Genomic DNA, 19,875 nt, shown 5'->3' with positions numbered 1-19,875 from the left:
AGGGAGAATCCCAAGCAGGCTCCGCACTGTCAGCGCAGAGCCCGATGCAGGGCTCAAACTCAAGAACCGTGAGATCAGGACCTGGGCGAAAATCAAGTCAGACACTTAACTGACTCAGCCACCCAGTTGCCCCCAGTCTTTTTATATATACATAATATTTCATTTATTTTCCATTATGAAGCATAAATTTGGGGAGCAGTAATTATAGTTAGAATTTTTGTCAAGGGGGCATCTGGCTGGAGTGGGTAGAGCATGTGACTCTTGATCTCAAGGTTGTGAGTTCAAGCCCCACGTTTGGTATAGAGATTACTTAAAATCTTAAAAGAAAAAAAAGAATTTTAGTTAAGGAATAAAATAGTCCCAGCTCACAAACTATAGGAAGACTGAACCCATGACCATATCAAATTCTAATCAGCTGAATATAGGTCTAGCAAGATTCGTGGCACATGCAGAGGGTATTAAGGAGTCTGTATTGCAGACTTGATTGACGTACTGTGCTTCTTAAGTAGAAAGAGTTGCCATACTAATACCTGAAAGAATGATAAGTTATAGGCAATCTGATGTTTTTGTGTAGAATAATCACGTCAGCACAATTTATATGTTGTAATACAGGGATTTAAAGTAAAAATATATATCTACATGTGTAATATGAAACACGATATAAAGAGTACATTTAACATATCTTAAACATTTAGGATTTTTCTTTTATTAGGCTCATATTATTTTTTCAGTAGAATTTTTTTCCTAAATAAAATTGGTCTTTGATCTGTATCAACATTTTTGACATGTTTGATAGTATATTCATTTTTTTCTAGTAATGCTAAAAGAACTAAAAGACTGGTAAATTTGAGTAGGTAGTGTATATGATACTAAATTACGGGTTAGAAAGACTTTAGCTTATCAATATTTGAAGATGCTAGTATTTTATATTTTGCAGTGGACAAATTGCCTCCAAGTTTTAATCTGGAAAAGGTTTACAACTACATGGCTTTTATATTTTTACTACTTCTATTAGAGTTTCTATACAAATTATTCAAATCTTGATTATAAAAGAGAAGATGAAAGTGTAAACACATTATTCAAACAGCATGCAGAATATCACTACCATGTTGTTTCTCAGTTTTATTCAGTCATAAATGCAAAGCAGAAATATGTAACATGTCATTGGATTTTATTTTGCTTTACTAGCTCCTCAAGAGTTACTGATCTATGAAATGGCAGAGAATGGAAAAAATTGTGACCAGAGACGTGTAGCAATGAACAAGGAACAATATAATGGAAACTTCACAGGTATGGTGATTTGGAGAGAGAAGATCTACAGGTTTAAATGATATCCTTTTCAGTGGAGTAAAATAGAAATATATCTAATATTTACTGTCTTTTGTTAATATATGATAAGTATGTGAGATTCTTATATATTTTATATAACATTAAAGAATTCCCCCCTGCCTCTTATCTGTGTTTTGTTTTTCCACAGTTTCAGTTCCCCATGGCCAACTGCAGTCCAGAAACAGAATGATCTATTGTCAGAACATCAGTAATAGCCTAATGCCACATCACAATGCCTACATCATTCACTTCACTTCATCTTATCACATAAGCATTTTATCATCTCACATAATCTCAAGAAGAAGGACAGTACAATAAGATATTTTAAGAGAGTTACATTCATATAACTTTTATTAAACTATATTTTTATAATTATTTTATTATTGGTTATTGCTGTCAATCTTACTATGTCTAATTTATAAACTTTAGCATAACTATGTAGATATAGGAAAAAACATAGTTATATATAGAATTCAGTACTCTCTGGATTCAGGCATCCACTGGGCATCTTAGAACATGTCCCCCACGGATGAGGGGGGGACTACAGTAATTATCTTTTTTTACCCCTCTTAGTAAATGAAATTTATGGGTCCGGGCCTATATGGTGAATTTTCACAGTGATAGCAGAAGCAGCCTAGCCATAGTTTCATCACCAGTGTTCTGGGTACAAGGTTATTATTTGTTAATCTTATGCTGTGGTCAGTATTTATTTGGCTTTGTTTGGTGCTCAGTGTTATCATGCTATTTTGTAACTTTAGAAGTAGATTGTAAATTTACTTATTACACTAATCCTAAATGTACAATTATCAAAAAGTCAATGTGATTATTGTGAGTTTATTTTATTTTATTTTAAATTTTTTTTATTCATTTTTGAAAGAAGACAGAGAGAGACAGAGCGTGAGCAGGGGAGAGGCAGAGAGAGAGGGAGACACAGAATCTGAAGCAGGCTTCAGGCTCTGAGCTGTCAGCACAGAGCCCGATGTGGGGCTTGAACCCACGGACCGTGAGATCATGACCTGAGCTGAAGTCGGACGCTTAACCGACTGAGCCATTCAGGCGCTCCTATTGTGGGTTTATTTTAAAATTTTCATTTGCAACAAATAAATTTATACTTTAACCAAATTTGGAATTTGTAGTAAATTTCAGTATATTTAACACTTATTCAAATATTTAAAAAAAATAATAAAAGGCCCTGAAAGCCCTGAAACTATGGCTTTTATTTATATAGATGGTTAAAGTAGGAACTTTCCTTCATGTGTTTAAAGGAAATGAAGGCTTTTTCACTTCTGTTAATTATAATGGTTTTCTTCTTGATTTGTAGTTGTTTGACATCTTAAACATACTGCAAATTATATTCCAGCATGGTAATATTCTATTATAGAAATTCTCTTACATTGGAAGAAGTGCAAGCTATCTGAAATAGTAGTTTCTGTGTTTTGATCACTACATTGCCTTGCAGGGCACATTTTGCAGCACTTATCTGACTTTCAGGTTACTCTGATTATTGATAAATTTTATATCATTGCACCCAAAATTTCAGGATGTAGAGATAAGCATGCATATGTCATAGTCTCTTCACATTAGTGTGAAGTAACTTCACAATAGTAGCTTTTGCATGTTGTTTTTTTCTTTCCTTTCTCTCAATAAGCATGTACATTTATATATTCTTCCCCTGCTGCCTAACCCCTTGGAATTTAAAATTAATGTCAGTATGACACACTTACTGCCCTGTCCTGTGGTATTTTTTAACTTTGTATTTCCTAGAGATTGTGCTATAACTGTAGTCTTCGTTATGGCTGCTTAGTATTCCATTGTATCAGTATACATACTTTAACCACTCCTCTGTCTTCTGTTAACATTTAGGTTGTTTATAATTTTTTGCCAAGACAAGTAACACTGCATTGAATAAACTTGTACAAAAGACATATCACTTCATACCTAATCATTCTTAGAAATGGGATTATTGGGTTATAGGGTATATGCATTTGTAATTTTGATAATAACTTTGTACACTTACTAAGTGTCAGAGTCTTCTGAGAGCTTCACATATATTAACTCATTTAATCTTTGTGATGACCCTAAAGAAGTTAAGTACTATGTTCATCTTCATTTCAGAAAAGAAAAAACTGAGAGATAGAAGGGTTAACTAACTTGCCTGCTGTCTCATGACTTGTAGGCAAGATTTGGAACCAAGTAGTTTGCTGTCCCATTTTGAGCTCTAAACCACTTTGCTCTGTGATGCGATACTAAATCACCTTTCATGGAAGGTGGGCTAACTTAGTATCCCAGTAGTGTACAAGAAAAGTAACTTGTGTCCTGACAATAATTGCTAAAATAGTCCTCAGAGCAGAGCAGAATCACCTAACCCAGAGGTATCATAACGTGAATCACATTGCTTATTTTTTGAGGTTTGTATGCAGTCCTTCAAATGTGATATGGGAAAGTAGGTGAATTTTTAAAGTGATTGGGAAAAGTGAACATTCTCTTTTAACTTCTGCACTAATGTTTTTCAGACCCTTCTTCAATGAATGAAAAGAAGAGGAGAGATCGGGAAGAGAGGCAGAATATTGTCCTGTGGAGACAGCCACTCATTACCTTGCAGTATTTTTCTCTGGAAATCCTAGTAATCTTGAAGGAATGGACCTCAAAGTAAAGAGTCTTCCATTACCTTTTAAATAAATTTTATTTACTAATTTTAGAAATCTTTAACAATCTCCTACTCTCTACCTCCTGCTCTTTCCATATGAATTAGTTAAATTTATTTATTTTTATTTTTTATTTTTTTAACATTTTTATTTACTTTTGAGAGAGACAGAGACAGAATGTGAGTGGGTTAGGGGCAGAGAGAGAGGGAGACACAGAAGCAGAAGCAGGCTCCAGGCCCTGAGCTGTCAGCACAGAGCCTGACGTGGGGCTCGAACTCATGAGCTGTGAGATCATGACCTGAGCCAAAGTTGGATGCTCAACCGACTGAGCCACCCAGGCGCCCCCAAATTTAGAATGTTTTAGGAATATGTTTATTTTCCTTTCTATAGTTTCAAGAAAAATAGGGAACATACTGCTATTTGCTCACTAGATTATTGCAATTGACTTCTGTCTCATGTTGAATCTTTTACACAAAGGATAACATAGGAAACAAGACTTTTTTCTTCTGGCTTTACCTTTAAGAGAACTTAGGCCTGTGTACACCAGATACACTGAATCTTTAGTAGGACAGAGTTCAGGATACATGGCACTTTTACTGACAGTTTCAGCCAGTGAAAGAGGACTCTGCCCTGGAAATGTGTTATATCTTTAGTACTTATCAGGCCTGTTTCAGATATCATAAAGAACAAGTTGAACTTTTACATGCCTTATCATTTTGAGCTTGGTTTCCAAATTATTATTATTATTATTTTATTTATTTTTTTTTTTTTTAAGAGAAAGAGAGAGAGCATGGATGCAAGTTGGGGAGAGGGGCAGAGGGAGAGAGAGAGATTCCCAAGTAGTCTCCATGTTCAGTGTGGAGCCCAATGCAGGGCTTGATTCCATGAGCCTGGGATCATGACCTAAGCCAAAATCAAAAGCCAAATGTTCAACTGACTGAGCCACCCAGGTGCCCCATCTTTTTTTGTTTTTTCATTATTATTATTTTTTAATTTGCATCCTAGTGAGTTAGCATATAGTGCAATAATGATTTCAGGAGTAGAATCCAGTGATTCATCCCCTGCATATAACACCCAGTGCTTATCTCAACAAGTATCTTCCTTTTTTTCTTTTTTTTTAAATACATTTATTCATTTTTGAGAGACAGAGACAGAATGTGAGTGGGAGAGGGGCAGAGTGAGGGAGACACAGAATCTGAAGCAGGCTCCATGCTTTGAGCTCTCAGCACAGAGCCTGATGGGGGGCTTGAACTCACAGACTGGGAGATCATGACCTGAGCTGAAGTCAGACGCTTAACTGACTGAACCACCTAGGCACCCCACCAACAAGTATCTTTCTTAATGCCACTTGCCCGTTTGGCCCATCCCTCCACCCATAACGCCTCCAACAACCCTCAGTTTGTTCTCTATATTTAAGAGTCTCTTATGTTTTGTCCCATCCCTGTTTCCATATTATTTTTGCTTCCCTTCCCTTATGTTCATCTGTTTTGTATCTTAAATTCCACATGAGTAAAGTCATATATTTGTCTTTCTCTGACTGATTTTGCTTAGCAGAAATCTGTGACTTATACACTCTAGTTCCATCCACAATGTTGCAAATGGCAAGATTTCATTGCTTTTGATCGCTGAGTAATACTCCATTGTATATATATACCACATCTTCTTTACCCATTCCTCTGTTGTGGACATTTGGGCTCTTTCCATACTTGGGCTGTTGTTGATAGTGCTGCATGGGGTGCATGTGCGCCTTGGAAACAGCATACCTGTGTCTTTTGGATAAATACCTAGTGGTGCAATTGCTGGGTCGTAAGGTAGTTCTATTTTTAATTTTTTGAGGACCCTCCATACAATTTTCCAGAGCTGCTGCACTAGTTTACATTCCCACCAGCAGTGCAAAAGGCTTCCTCTTTCTCTGCATCCTTGCCAACAACTGTCGTTGCCTGAGTTGTTACTTTTAGCTATTCTGACAGGTATGAGGTGATATCTCATTGTGGTTTTGATTTGTATTTCCCTGATAATGATTTGAGCATTTTTTCATGTGTCTGTTAGCCATCTGGATGTCTTCTTTGGAGAAGTTTCTATTCATGTCTTTTGCCCATTTCTTTACTGGATGGTTTGTTTTTTGGGTGTTGAGTTTGGTAAGTTCTTTATAAATTTTGGATACTAACCCTTTATCTGATATGTCATTTGCAAATACCTTCTCCCATTCTGTTGGTTGCCTTTTAGTTTTGCTGATTGTTTCCTTTGCTCTGCAGAAGCTTTTTATCTTGATGAGGTCCCAGTAGTTAATTTTTGCTTTTGTTTCCCTTGCTTCCGGAGACATGTTGAGTAAGAAGTTGATGTGGCCGAGGTCAAAACAGTTTTTGCCTGCTTTCTCCAGGAGGATTTTGATGGCTTCCTTTCTTACATTTAGGTCTTTGATCCATTTTGAGTTTATGTTTGTGTGTGGTGTTAAGAAAGTGGTCCAGGTTCATTCTTCTGCACGTTGCTGTCCAGTTTTCCCAGCACCACTTGCTGAAGAGAATGTCTTTATTCCATTGGATATTCTTTCCTGCTTTGTCAAAGATTAGTTGGCCATACGTTTGTGGGTCCATTTCTGGATTCTCTATTCTGTTGCATTGATCTAAGTGGTTTTATGCCAATACCATACTGTCTTGATGATTACAACTTTGAAGTCTGGAATTGTGATGCTTTCAGTTTCGGTTTTCTTTTTCAGGATTGCTTTGCCTACTATTCGGGGTCTTTTCTGGTTCCATACAAATTTTAGGATTGTTTGTTCTAGCTCTGAGAAGAATGCTGGTATTGTTTTGATAGGGATTGCATTGAATATGTAGATTGCTTTGGGTAGTATCAACATTTTAACAATATTTGTTCTTCCAGTCCATGAGTATGGAATATTTTTCCATTTTTTAGTATGTCTTCTTCAATTTCTCATAAGCTTTCTATCGCTTTCAGTGTATAGCTTTTTCACCTCTTTGGTTAGGTTTATTCCTAGGTATTTTATGGTTTTTGGTGCAGTTGTAAATGGGATCAATTCCTCGATTTCTCTTTCTGCTTCTTCATTATTGGTGTTTAGAAATGCAGCTGATTTCTGTGCATTGATTTTATATCCTGCGACTTTGCTGAATTCATGGATCAGTTCTAGCAGGTTTTTGGTGGAATCTTTTGGGTTTTCCATATAGAGTATCCTGTCATCTGCAAAAATTTTCTCAAGTTTGACTTCCTCCTTGCCGAGTTGGATGCCTATATATTTTTTTAACTTAAGTAAACTGTACACCCAACGTGAAGCTCAAACTCACAGTCCTGACATCACGACATGCTCCACTGACATGCTCCACTGACAGAGCCAGCTGAGTGCCCCCCCAAGTTATTATTTTTAATAGTATCTTACATTTTTATTGTACATACAGTTTATTAAACATTTTGTAATATTTTTCAGTTCATTTGATCCCTAAAGCAACTCTGTGAAAGCAGTAAAACAAGTTTATGATTACAGTTGACCCTTGAATGACATGGGGATTAGGGGTGTCAATACCCACACAGTTGAAAATCCGTGTGTAAATTTTGACTCCTAGAAGACTTAACTAGTAATAGCCTACTTTTTAAAAAAAATTTTTTTAATGTTTATTTTTGAGAGAGAGAGAGAGAGAGAGAGAGAGAGAGAGAGAGAGAGAGAGGTGGGGGAGGGGCAGAGAGAAATGGAGACAGAGAATCCAAAGCAGGCACTTCACTGTTAGTGCAAAGCCCGACGTAGGGCTCGAACCCATGATCTGTGAGATCATGACCTGAGCCGAAGTTGGATGCTCTGCCGAGCCACCCAGGCACCCCAGTAATAGCCTACTTTTGACCAGAAGCCTTTGTATCTTATATGTATTCTATACAATATTCTTACAATATAGTAAGCTAGGAAGAAGAAAATGTTATTAAGAAAATCATAAGGAAGAGAAAATACACTTACAGTACTGTACTGTCAAAAATCCACATGTAGTCCCTGCACAGTTCAGACCCATATTGTACAAGGGTCAACTGTATTATGATTTTATTTTGTTTTATTTTTATTTTTATTTAGTTGTAAATGTTTATTTATTTATTTTAAAAGAGAGAGAGGAGAAGGGCAGAGAGACAGGGAGAGAGAATCCCAGTCAGGCTTTGCACTGACAGCAAGGAGTCCAGTGCAGGGCTCAATCCCACAAACAGTGAGATTATGACCTGAGGGAAAACCAAGAATCTGATACTTAACCAACTGAGCCAGCCAAGCACCCCAACTGTATTATGATTTTAAAAATAAGACATAGAATCAGATTGGTTAAACATCTTACTCAAAGTGTAATACTTAGGGACTCTGATCCAGGTCCTCTAACTTGAAGGCCAGCGCTCTTTTCATTATATATATATTTCATTATATTAGATCAGTCTTTTGGGTAAGGGAAAGGTTACCATAGGGTTTATGATTAAAAAAAATTGGGTGTTCTATACCTATGTATCTGCTCTTGCCCTCCTTCTGTACCCTAAGAGACCATCATGTTTAAGGACAAGAGTTTAACCCCAAAAAACTGATTCTGTAGCTGTGCTAAACAACCTAAGTGCTTCAACAAGAAATTGTTTTGGGAGTGCTGAATCCTAAAAATGAGTCTGTGAGATATTTCATTTATTTTTGTTTTTAAGATTATGGCATCGTCAAAGCATTGTGGTATCTTTTTTATTGCTGCTTGCTGTACTTATAGCTACGTATTGTGTTGAAGGAGCACATCAACAGGTAAGAGGTTCAGCAACTCTTTCTATTCCCTTTTATTTGTTTTTTTTAATGATTGTTTTGAGAGAGAGAGAGAGAGAGAGCACCAGCCAGGGAGGAGCAGAGAGAGGGAAAAAGAGAATCCCAAGCAAGCTTCACACTGCCGGCACAGAACCTGGCACAGAGCTCGATGTCACAACTGTGGGATCATGACTTGAGCCCAGATCAAGCGTCAGACGCTTAACCGACTCAGCCATCTAGACACTCCTCTGTTTCTATTCTTGTACCCTCCCTAATCCCAAACAGTTTCAAAATGGGACTGTTGTGGATTTGGTAAAATTTCTGCCCTCCACATTTTTAGATTTGGTTTTGTTTTTTACATTTATATCATAAATGATATCTTAATGTCTTAAAAGATCAAATATTAAAAATATTGTGGCATTTCATGGCTGCTGAGCATTTATATTTGGCATATATCATTTCTTTTTATTTTCAAGGATTCAAATGTAACTTTCCTGATGGTGTTTAGTCAAAACTTTGGTTAAAAATAGCAAAACATTAATGTATTCTAAGAGGAAGTGGTTCTAAAGTAGTATTGTTTTATATTTTAAAACAGTTCACCTCTAATTTCAGAGAAGTTTTTATAGTTTTAAATGCATTTCTTTTAACTATTTTGAAGAAATATATGTATGCCATTAAGAGTTTGTAAGAAACTGGTCTGAAGAATTTAATTGCCAATGTGAGAGTCTAGAATCTAATATGTGGAATGCTTCCAACAAGTCCGTAGCTCAGTGGACTTCAGTTTGCTCTAGTTTGAAAAGCATCTCGGCCTTAAATATACAAAAATAATTGTATTCCGTTTTTTTACTTTGATTAAGAAGAATATATTCCATTCACAAATATGTGAACAACTGTCCCACTCTTACCACTGTTTATTATGATGCTTTCTTAAAGTTTTTGTAACTTTTAAATACCTTTAAGACTTTTATTCTCATAGTTAAATCATATTAGTAATTTGCATTTTTCCTATAAATGTCATTCACAATAGTAGGACTTTAAAGGTCTAAAAACAAGATCTGTATTCTAATTAGATGAATTTTTTGTCTCTCTGCTGTCACATATACAAGGAATTAGGCCTCTTCAAGGAATTTTTACTCTTAATGCTTTCTTCCTATTAGAAACTTATTTTAGTTGGTTGGTTTTAGTTTGATTGTAGGTGATAAATAATGTATTTTTGCTTAACAAGGTTTTTTTCCCCCCACTGCATCCATTTTGTTTTTCAGTATGTGCAACGTATAGAGAAACAATTTCTCTTGTATGCCTACTGGATAGGCTTAGGAATTTTGTCTTCTGTTGGGCTTGGAACAGGGCTGCACACCTTCCTCCTTTATCTGGTAAGAATAACTTTTAATAAGCAAGATTGAAAGAGATGTTTTAATTGGTGCTTCAGGAATTAAAATTCTAAGATTTTTAGTTATCCATCTTTGCATTTTAGAAGCACTCTAATCCTCAAATCAGTGTTTTTAAGTTTGATTTAGAATTGTTTTGTTTTTCCTTTTGGGCCGAGGATTTAAAAAGAGAAGAGGGAAAAACCCTTGGGCAAATGAGATTGTTCACTTAAATTAATTCAGCCAGGAAATGTTCCTTCCAGGTTTTGGAATAATGGTTCTTTGCTTATGCAATGGTCATTTTAATAGCTGAAGTTCTTTAAATGTACAAGATTTCATGTAAGGCTTAGAATTAATTTGAACAGTTTGCTTTCTCTGTTAATCAGCAAATGAGAAATGGTGTCTTCCCTCATGTTCTCAAGTACCACATGCATACACCTGGATAGTCATTTTTGGTATTCTTACTGAATGTAGTTAATGAAATATATATAACACATGTCGAACTTAAAGCTTTCTTAAATCCTTTTAAATCAAAGTATAAAATGTACCCCTCCTAAAAAATACTATTTTACTTAGTTGAAAATGGGGAGATAAAAGATAGGTTTTCCTTTAAACATTAACAAGTGTACTGAAGTAATAGCAGAGCTAGGACCAGGGGGTGATGAGCAAGACATCTAAGGAACAGAATTTAAATGGCACTCTCACGGTCATGTAAGTATGGACTTGAGGAGTGAGTGCTCATCAGATTTTGTGCCCTGGATTCCTCTCTTGTTTCACTCTATTCCTTTTGCTGAGGAATTGAAAACAATTCCATATGAAAAAAGCCTGATCTTGATTGGGGAAAGACAGGTGAAAAGTTGTCACAGCAGTACTGATTCCTGAATAAAGTTCAACACAGCAAACGTTTCCAATCTTTATGTTTCAATGAATTCATTTCAGAAGCAGATATGGTAAGTATTAAGGAATGATAGTTCAGAAGGCTGCTAAATTAATGGTCTGAAGAATAATTTGAGAATCTATAATTCATAACTTCTCCAAGTTTATGGGAGTTTAAAATCTGGAATTTTAGAATTCTGTTCATGATTGCTTGCTGATTTAATCCCAAATAGGGACATAATCCCAGAGAACTAATCCATATCAGTGTTTCTTTAGTAACTAAATTCTTAGACATATAATACTATATTTGAGGTTGAGGGAGAGGAGAAAAGAAGGAATTAGAGGTTATAGGTTCCTTCTAAATGGTTATAGGTTACCAGTCTGTTCTTTTCTAAATCTTTCTTCTGAGATTCTTTGGGAAAACCAGATTAAGGAACTAATTTGTAGCACTGGATTAATTTAGAAGTATCTAAAAAGCAACCCAGGTAGTGATTCTAATGAAATGTAGAAATTGCACAATAAGTTAGGGTAAAGAAATTTGAAACAAGGAAGTTATATGTTTCCTGTTTCTTTTCATATCCATAAGAAACCTTTATAAGGTGACATTTATAAAATGTCGTGATGTGAAAACATTATTATTTTAGTTCCATTGATATCCAGTAAAGGTTTTAGAAACATACAAATAATCAATAATTATTATAAAATTCATTTGAGTGAAAAATCAAGTCTTTGCTTCCATAAATTAACTAGTTACTTCTGCTGGGGGATCAGAGTGCAGATTTAATGGAATGTGGTTAGACTTTTCACAAGTGTAGAAGAAACTCTTCAATAGCTATTTGAGGGAAGGTATTATACTCTCTCATTAAAGTAAATACTATATATATTAGTTCAGCAAGTATGAAGATTTAAATAGGGAACAGCTGAAACTGTTGCATTATAGGTAAGAGCTGTATAAAAGTTTTGTGGCATTATCACTGATGATAATAAACTGGAGTGCAGAGTGGATCAGGCCACTTTTTTCAGCACTAAATAAATTTGATTTTTGTTTGTGAGTAGCATTTAGAATTACTTTAAATGCACTAAAATTAAATACAAGTAAAATAACCAGATCTGCATTTTAAACATATGATATTAGCTGTAGTGTGGGAGATAGATTGAAAATGGGAGAGAAAGAAGATGGGCAGTTATGATAATCCTTCTGAAAGACACAGGCTTCCATGGAGGTAGCAGGCAGTATGGAGAGGAGGGGATGTTTACAAAAAAGAATTTGCAGGGAGAAGTCAAGTGGAATGAAAACAAAAGATGGCATAAATTTTAAATATTTCAGAAGAGTGGTTGGAGTGGCAACAGCATTGGGATTGAACGGGACAAATCTTAGAGAAATTTTACTAGTATAATCACAAAGATGTTATAGTTTAATTATGGGGAAAGGAGCCAAAGATAATTGTTGGTTTTTTACTTGAGTTGATACCATTAACTGAATAGAAAACAGTTTTATATTCAGTTGTTTATTGAGTACATATTATAAGTATCTGAAAAGAGAAATTTAAAAGGATGTTATAATTATCTTGCAAGGTACCTGAGATTTTCACCTGATCCAGGTGGGTTGCTGGTGCAAGTGGTTGGACAGAAAGAAGGGAAATTTGTAATGGACTAAGAATTCTTTCTTTCTTTCCCTTCTTTTCTTCTTCCTCTTCCTCTTTCTTTTCCTTTTCCTTTCTTTCCCTTCTTTCTGGCTTTATTTTTGGACCAGTTTTAGGGTTGCAGAAAAATTGAGGAAAAAAAAAAGTTTCCACGTACCATTTTATATACACACACAGGTTCTCCTGTTTTTTGTTGTTGTTGTTGTTTTCTATTGAGGTATAATTGATATAAAATATTATATTAGTTTCAGATGTATAACATAATGATAGTTTCCCTATTATTAACATCTTACTTTGGGGTGGTACCCTTGTTACAATTGAGGAGCCAGTATCAATACATTATAAACTAAAACCTATTATTAGTATTAGAGTTCACTTTGTTTTACAGTTCTGTGGGTTTTGACAAATACATAATGTTTTGTACCCCCCCCCCCCATAGTATCATATGGAATAGTTTTACTGCCCTAAAAATTGCCTCTGTTCTACCTATTTATCCTGCCTTCCACCTCCCCTCTACCAGTGACACCTTAGTAAACACTGATCCTTTTATTGTCTCTATAAGTTTTGGCTTTCCAAAATGTCGTGTAGTTGGGTTTATATATGTCTTTTTTCACCTGGTAGTCAATAACCAATAGGGTAGCAGATGGGTAGAAGAAAAAAATTCATCAATAAGACTGTCCACTTGTAAACTTTGGCATTCTAGAACAGAGAAAAATAGCCAGGAAACCAGAAGCAAAGCAGAATCAAATAAAGGTTTAAAATTTGATCTGTGGAGTGTCTGGATGACTCAGTAGGTTGAGCATCCAACTTCGGCTCAGGTCATGATCTCACAGTTCATGAGTTTGAGCCCTGCGTTCGACTCTGTGCTGACAGCTCAGAGCCTGGAGCCTGCTTCAGATTCTGTGTCTCCCTGTCTCTCTGCCCCTCCCCTGCTCGCGCTCTGTTTCAAAAATAAATAAACAGTGAATAATAATAAAATAAAAAATAAAAATTTGATCTGTGATATTTAAGAAGCTATTCTAAATAATTTGTTATATATATAACATATAATTTGTTTCATATATATATATATATATATATATATATATATGTTAATTTTGAGAGACAGAGTGAGTGGGGGAGGGCAGAGGGGGAAGGTAGAGAGAGAATCCCAAGCCTGTTTAAAGTTTATTTTTATTTATTTTGAGAGAGAGAATGAGAGAGCGGGGAAGGGGCAGAGAGAGAGAGGGAGGAGACCGAATCCCAGGCAGTTGTCAGTGTGGAGCCCTATGGGCGCCCAAACCCATGAACCACAGGATCATGACCTGAACTGAAATCAAGTGTTGGATACTCAACTGACTAAGCCACCTGGGTGTCCCTATTTTAAAAACTTAACATTTTCTTGGTGACAGATGGTCAACAGAGTTTATCCTTATAGATGGCCACTCCTTTTGCTTTGTATCTGTGAAATGTAATTGTGTTTGGAAAGTCCTAATTATACCTCCCTTCATTTATGAGCCTTTATTCTCACTTAGGGATGTGATATTAACATTCTAATGTCATATATTTTTGTACCAATGAAACTGGCACATTTTCCATATACAACATGTAACTCCTCAGGCAAGAAAACAAGTGACCATGTTAGGAGAGTAATGCAGTCAGAAATTTAACTATCCTTTTAATAATAATTTGTAGTAAAATAGATGAAGAAGAAACCAAATTTAACAAAAGGAAAAGATTTAATTCATTCTTCATTACAGTACTCTTTACTGGAAGTCATGGCTTAAAAATGAACTAGAGGGGCGCCTGGGTGGCTCAGTCGGTTAAGCGTCCGACTTCAGCTCAGGTCACGATCTCACGGTCCGTGAGTTCGAGCCCCGCATCGGGCTCTGGGCTGATGGCTCAGAGCCTGGAGCCTGCTTCCGATTCTGTGTCTCCCTCTCTCTCTGCCCCTCCCCCATTTATGCTCTGTCTCTCTCTGTCTCAAAAATAAATAAACGTTAAAAAAAAAAATTGTTTTAAAAAAAAAAAAAAAAAAAAAAGAAGAAAAATGAACTAGAAAAAATTTTCCTAAATAGACAAAATTTCCCAATTAGATTCTTCTCAATATGGAAATTACCTCTTTTGGAAGTTTCACTTAGTTCATTATAATTCATTGTACAACTAAATGATCATCTCAAAGGGTTACTATATTTCCTAGAATATTAGATACCTGTCTGTCTGCCCTTAAAATTGAAAAATTGTTTTGGGGTGTCTGGCTTGCTCAGTTGGTAGAGCATGCGACTCTTGATCTCAGAATCATGAATTTGAGCCCCACGTTGAGCATGGAGCCTACTTAAAGTTTAAAAAAATAATAAAATGGAGAAGCAGTCTTGATTTTTAAGTTTGTCAGTAAACTATATTTTAGATATATTTGAAAAGTTATAACTTAATTCAGATGCCCTGAAAGTCCTCATTACTTCCAACATCAGAAGTAAAAATAGTTGTTTGATCCACATTAAATTTAATGAAAATCAATAGGGAAAAATGACTAGTTTGGGCTACCATCAAATTTTGTAAAATGATTTGAAAACAGTGGAAATCTAGTAGTTTTCAGAGAACATATATCTAGCCACAAAGGAGAAGTTAGATGCTATTTATGTAGGAATAATGATTACTAACCAGAGAGTAAGGGAAAGGAAAGTGAATGGATTTTTTTCTCAAGGGTCAAGGGAGGTTAGTTGTGCCTCTAGTTAGTTGGTTTGTTCCATTAATTGTAATAGTCAACAAGTGGGCTTCAAGAGGTCTGTCTGTTAATTTCCTGAAACACTATACATGTTGTTATGTGTCTACAAAATATGCATCTTTCTGGCAAAAAGGACTTATAAGATTCTCCAAAGACTAATGCATAGCAACTTAAGAACCACTCTTCTAGAACTTTTTCCTACGTCTGTCTATTCTTTAGCTGCCACTAGGTGGCATTGCTAATACAACCAATGTAACTGCTATATTTGCAAGTTGTGTTCTAGATAAATATGAAACCTTTAAATAGCTCTACTTAGATTATAGAGGCATATTCTATTATTTATCTGTATTTATAACTATAATGCATGTGAATGAAAATAAGTTTTCTTAGTAGTTTTCCATATTCATTAATTAGTTTAACAGTTATTAGCCTTTCCTTCCATCGTGATGTAAATATTTGCAGGCAGCACATACTCCTGTGGTGTGCCCAGTTTCAGATATAATGCCATAATTCCATTATTTTCTTTATTATTCAAGAATATGCAAGTAATTGAAGGTGATTTTGTTATGGGACTGAAATCTTTCATTCCTATCATGAGAGATAATAGGGCATATGCAGAGTCAAACAGCTCGGTTTGAATGCTGAGTCAAATATTACTATGATATTTGGTAAGTTTCTTAACTTTTAAACCTTATTTTATTCAGCTGAAAATGGGAATGATGCCTGTTGCATAAGGCTGTTTTGAGGATTGAAATAACACGTTATTGAAATGATGAAGTAACACATGTACATGAAATAACACATGTACACTTTTCAGCTCACTGGCTAGTATATATAAGGTTCTCAAATGATAGCTACTGCTATTATCATTATTCTTACTATGATTTTATTTAAAAGGCAGTCATTTCATTTTACACACTTTAGCTGTTACTCTTAAGAAATTATAAGCAACATTTCCCACAACTGAGTTTTTAAATTCTTCCAAGAATTTAATAAAATGTCTCACAGGTGCTGTACATTTTTTTAAGTCTTAAAATTTTCTTTGCATAGGACTCTCACACCCTTTGTTTATTATTTATTTTTATTTTTTATTTATTTTTGTATTTTTTATTTATTCATTTAAATTCAAATTACTTAACATACAGTGTAGTATTGGTTTCAGGAGTAGAACCCAGTGATTCATCACTTACATATAACACCCAATGCTCATCCCAACAAGTGCTCTCCTTGATGCCCATTACCCATTTAGCTCATTCCCCCACCCAAAACCCCTCCAGCAGCCCTCAGTTTGTTCTCTGTATTTAAGAGTCTCTTATGGTTTTCCTCCCTCTCTGCTTTTATTTTATTTTTCCTTCCCTTTTATGTTCATCTGTTTTGTATTTATCAAATTCCACATAAGAGTGAAATCATATGATATTTGTCTTTGACTAACTTACTTCATTTAGCATAATACACTAGTTCCATCCACATTGCTGCAAATGCTCCCACAATTGATTTTAATACAGCAGTATGTCATAGCATAGTTGAAAACCACTGATAATTGTTTCATTTCCAGTGATGATAGATTAGGCAATTTAGATCAATACTCTCATGAAAGTATCTTTAACAGGTTGATAAAATTTAAAAACTCCTGTGCCTGGGTGACTCAATGGGTTGAGCATCTGACTCTTAATTTCAGCTTAGATCATGATCTCATGGTTCCTGGGATTGAGTGCCATGTTGGGCTCTGTGCTGACAGCCCTTGCTCTCCCTCTCTCACTTGTGCCTGTGTGTGTGTGATTTCTGTCTCTAAATAAAAAAAAAAAAAGTCTGCCTAAAGGTATCATAGAGAAAAAAAAAAGAGCAAAGAATTATAACAGCAACCGTAATGTTAAAGAGGAAACCTAGACAGGTGATACTGGCAAATGATATGCTTTGATAAACTTGCAGGCTTTGGATTGGAACCCTAAGGAGCCACACTTTAAAGGTAAGGATGAATTAGATATAAATTAGCCCTTACAGAGACTGAAGCTCAGGCTTAAATCTTAAGTCTAGAGGAAAATAAAATCATGCTAGGCTTCACATTAATTCCATATTTTTTTTAATATATAAGTCTAGCACTCAGTGAAAAGTAATCAGGTATCTGAGGAGACAAGTTAATTTGGTCAATACAAAGAAATAATAGAAAAAGATCCACAGGGGATCCATTTAATGAAGTTATTATACATGTATTAATCTAAAGCAATGTGGGGGTGCCTGGGTGGCTCAGTCAGTTGAGCATCTGACTTTGGCTCAGGTCATGATCTCACGGTTCATGAGTTTGAGCCCCACGTTGGGCTCCGTGCTGACAGTTCAGAGCCTGGAGCTTGCTTCAGATTCTATGTCCCCCTCTCTCTCCGCCCCACCCCTGCTTGTGCTCGGTCTCTGTCTTTCAAAAATGAGTAAACATAAAAAAAAAATTTAAAGCAGTGTGTTCAAGGTAATAAACAAGTTTGAATATTTTGGCAGAGAATTGGAGTCTATAAAAGAGAGGCAAGTGGAAATTCTAGAATTGAAAAAACATAGTAACTGAAATTAAGAACTCAATTAATGGACTTTCAGTAGATATACCTAAGAGAGGACTAATAAACTGCAAAATAGGCAAGAGAAAAATGTCCAGAACAAAAAGAAATGGAGAAAAAAAAACATGATGTCTTCAAAAGAACTCCAGTAAGACTGATTTCTTGCTGTCATGGATTTTGTTGAGAAGTTAACAGCTGACAGTGGAATGGTATCTTTAAATAAAGGACTAAAAGAAAATAGCTACCAACAGAGGATTCTATACTCAAAGTATCCTGTGAACAGTGTAAAATAAAGGTACTAAAAAAAACCAAAAAACAGAAAGTTTGTCATCAGCAAACATTCTCTAAAGGAAATAGTAAAAGATATTCTTTGAATTGAAGGAAAGTGTTTCTTGATTGAAGCCCAGAGATTCAGGAACAAATGAAGAATAAGAAGGGTAAATATATGGGTAAATTGAAATTAAGATTGACATCAGGGTGCCTGGGTGGCTCAGTCGGCTAAGCGTCTGACTTCAGCTCAGGTATGATGTCGCAGTAATGATAATGTCTTTTTTTTTTTTTTTTTTAATGTTTATTTATTTTTGAGAGAGACAGAGACAGAACGTGAGTGGGTTAGGGGTAGGGAGAGAGGGAGACACAGAAGGAGAAGCAGGCTCCAGGCTCTGAGCTGTTAGCACAGAGCCTGACGCGGGGCTCGAATTCACAAGCTGTGAGATCATCCGACTGAGCCACCCAGGTGCCCCAATGATAATGTCTTAAGAGATTAAAATATAGAGAGAATTAAAATACATCATCTACAAATCAGATGTAGAATAATTGAAATTATTGAAGAATAATTATTCTAAGGCCTTTGTATTCTGTTAAAGGCAAGATACTCATTTATATAACACTTTAATAAACAAGGATTTATTTTATAATCTTTAGGGTAAGCACTAGAAAAATATATAAAAATCAAGCTAATAAGGGCAGGTAAAAATTGAGTAATTTTTTTTTTTTTTAATTTTTTTTCAACGTTTTTTTTATTTATTTTTGGGACAGAGAGAGACAGAGCATGAACAGGGGAGGGGCAGAGAGAGAAGGAGACACAGAATCGGAGAGAGGCTCCAGGCTCCGAGCTGTCAGCCCAGAGCCTGACGCGGGGCTCGAACTCACGGACCGCGAGATCGTGACCTGGCTGAAGTCGGACGCTTAACCGACTGCGCCACCCAGGCGCCCCAAAATTGAGTAATTTTTTAAAAGCCAAACCAAAAGAAGGCAAGGAAGGACAAAACGAACATAAATAGGATGATTAGTAAGCATTCAGTGGTAGATTTAAATCCCAAATATATCAATAATTATATAAATGTAAGTGGAATAAATATCACTTTCTATTGTCCAGATAAATGTAAAAAAATATTTAGCTATTTGCTGTATGCAAACTACATACATAAAATATGAATACACAGAAAGATTAATGGTAAAAGGATGGAAAAAGATGAGCGAAATGTCAGTGAGCTTATGCACCTATATTGAAGTCAAAGTAGAGTATGAGGCAGAAAGTGTTAATAGAATGCGTCAGTTCTTAATAATAAAAGATTAATTCACCAGGAAGTTATAACAGTTATATTTGTATTTATCTTATATACTCAACATATAAAAAGCAAAATTTGGGGGGCGCTTAGGTGGCTTAGTTGGTTGAGTGTCTGACTTCAGCTCAGGTCATGATTTCATGGTTCATGAGTTTGAGCCCCACATCGGGCTTGCTGCTGTCAGCGCAGAGCCTGCTTCAGATCTTCTGTCTCCCTCTCTCTGTGCGCCTTCCCTGCTTGCACGCATTCTCTCTCTCTCAAAAATAAATAAACATTAAAAAAAAAAAGCAAACCTTGGGGCACCTGGCTGGCTCAGTCTGTGGAGCATGTGACTCTAAATCTCTGTCATGAGTTCAAGCTCCACATTGGATGTAGAGCTTACTCTGAAAAATAAAAATAAAAACAAATAAAAAGCAAAACTTGGCAGAACTACCGAGAGAAGGTCATAAC

The 19,875-nt window shown here is 35.6% G+C and overlaps 2 protein-coding genes across 4 annotated transcripts in view; one reads left to right on the top strand and one right to left on the bottom strand.

The window, feature by feature from the left end:
- Positions 1–19,875, top strand: part of VMP1 (vacuole membrane protein 1) — a 128,388-nt gene that overhangs the window by 22,430 nt on the left and 86,083 nt on the right. For both annotated transcript variants that reach the window (XM_060647755.3, XM_060647754.3), the window contains exons 2-5: positions 1,189–1,290; positions 3,843–3,978; positions 8,640–8,730; positions 9,990–10,100. In XM_060647755.3, the coding sequence (XP_060503738.1) occupies positions 1,215–1,290; positions 3,843–3,978; positions 8,640–8,730; positions 9,990–10,100 (414 nt within the window). In that variant the 5' untranslated portion in view covers positions 1,189–1,214. The remainder of the gene's footprint in view (positions 1–1,188; positions 1,291–3,842; positions 3,979–8,639; positions 8,731–9,989; positions 10,101–19,875) is intronic.
- PTRH2 (peptidyl-tRNA hydrolase 2) overlaps positions 1–19,875 on the bottom strand; it is a 56,816-nt gene that overhangs the window by 28,992 nt on the left and 7,949 nt on the right. The window lies entirely within an intron of this gene.

This window comes from Panthera onca, chromosome E1 (assembly GCF_046562875.1).
Source record: "Panthera onca isolate mPanOnc1 chromosome E1, mPanOnc1 haplotype 2, whole genome shotgun sequence".
Classification (NCBI taxonomy): Eukaryota; Metazoa; Chordata; class Mammalia; order Carnivora; family Felidae; genus Panthera; species Panthera onca.
This window is presented reverse-complemented; position numbering and strand designations above follow the sequence as displayed.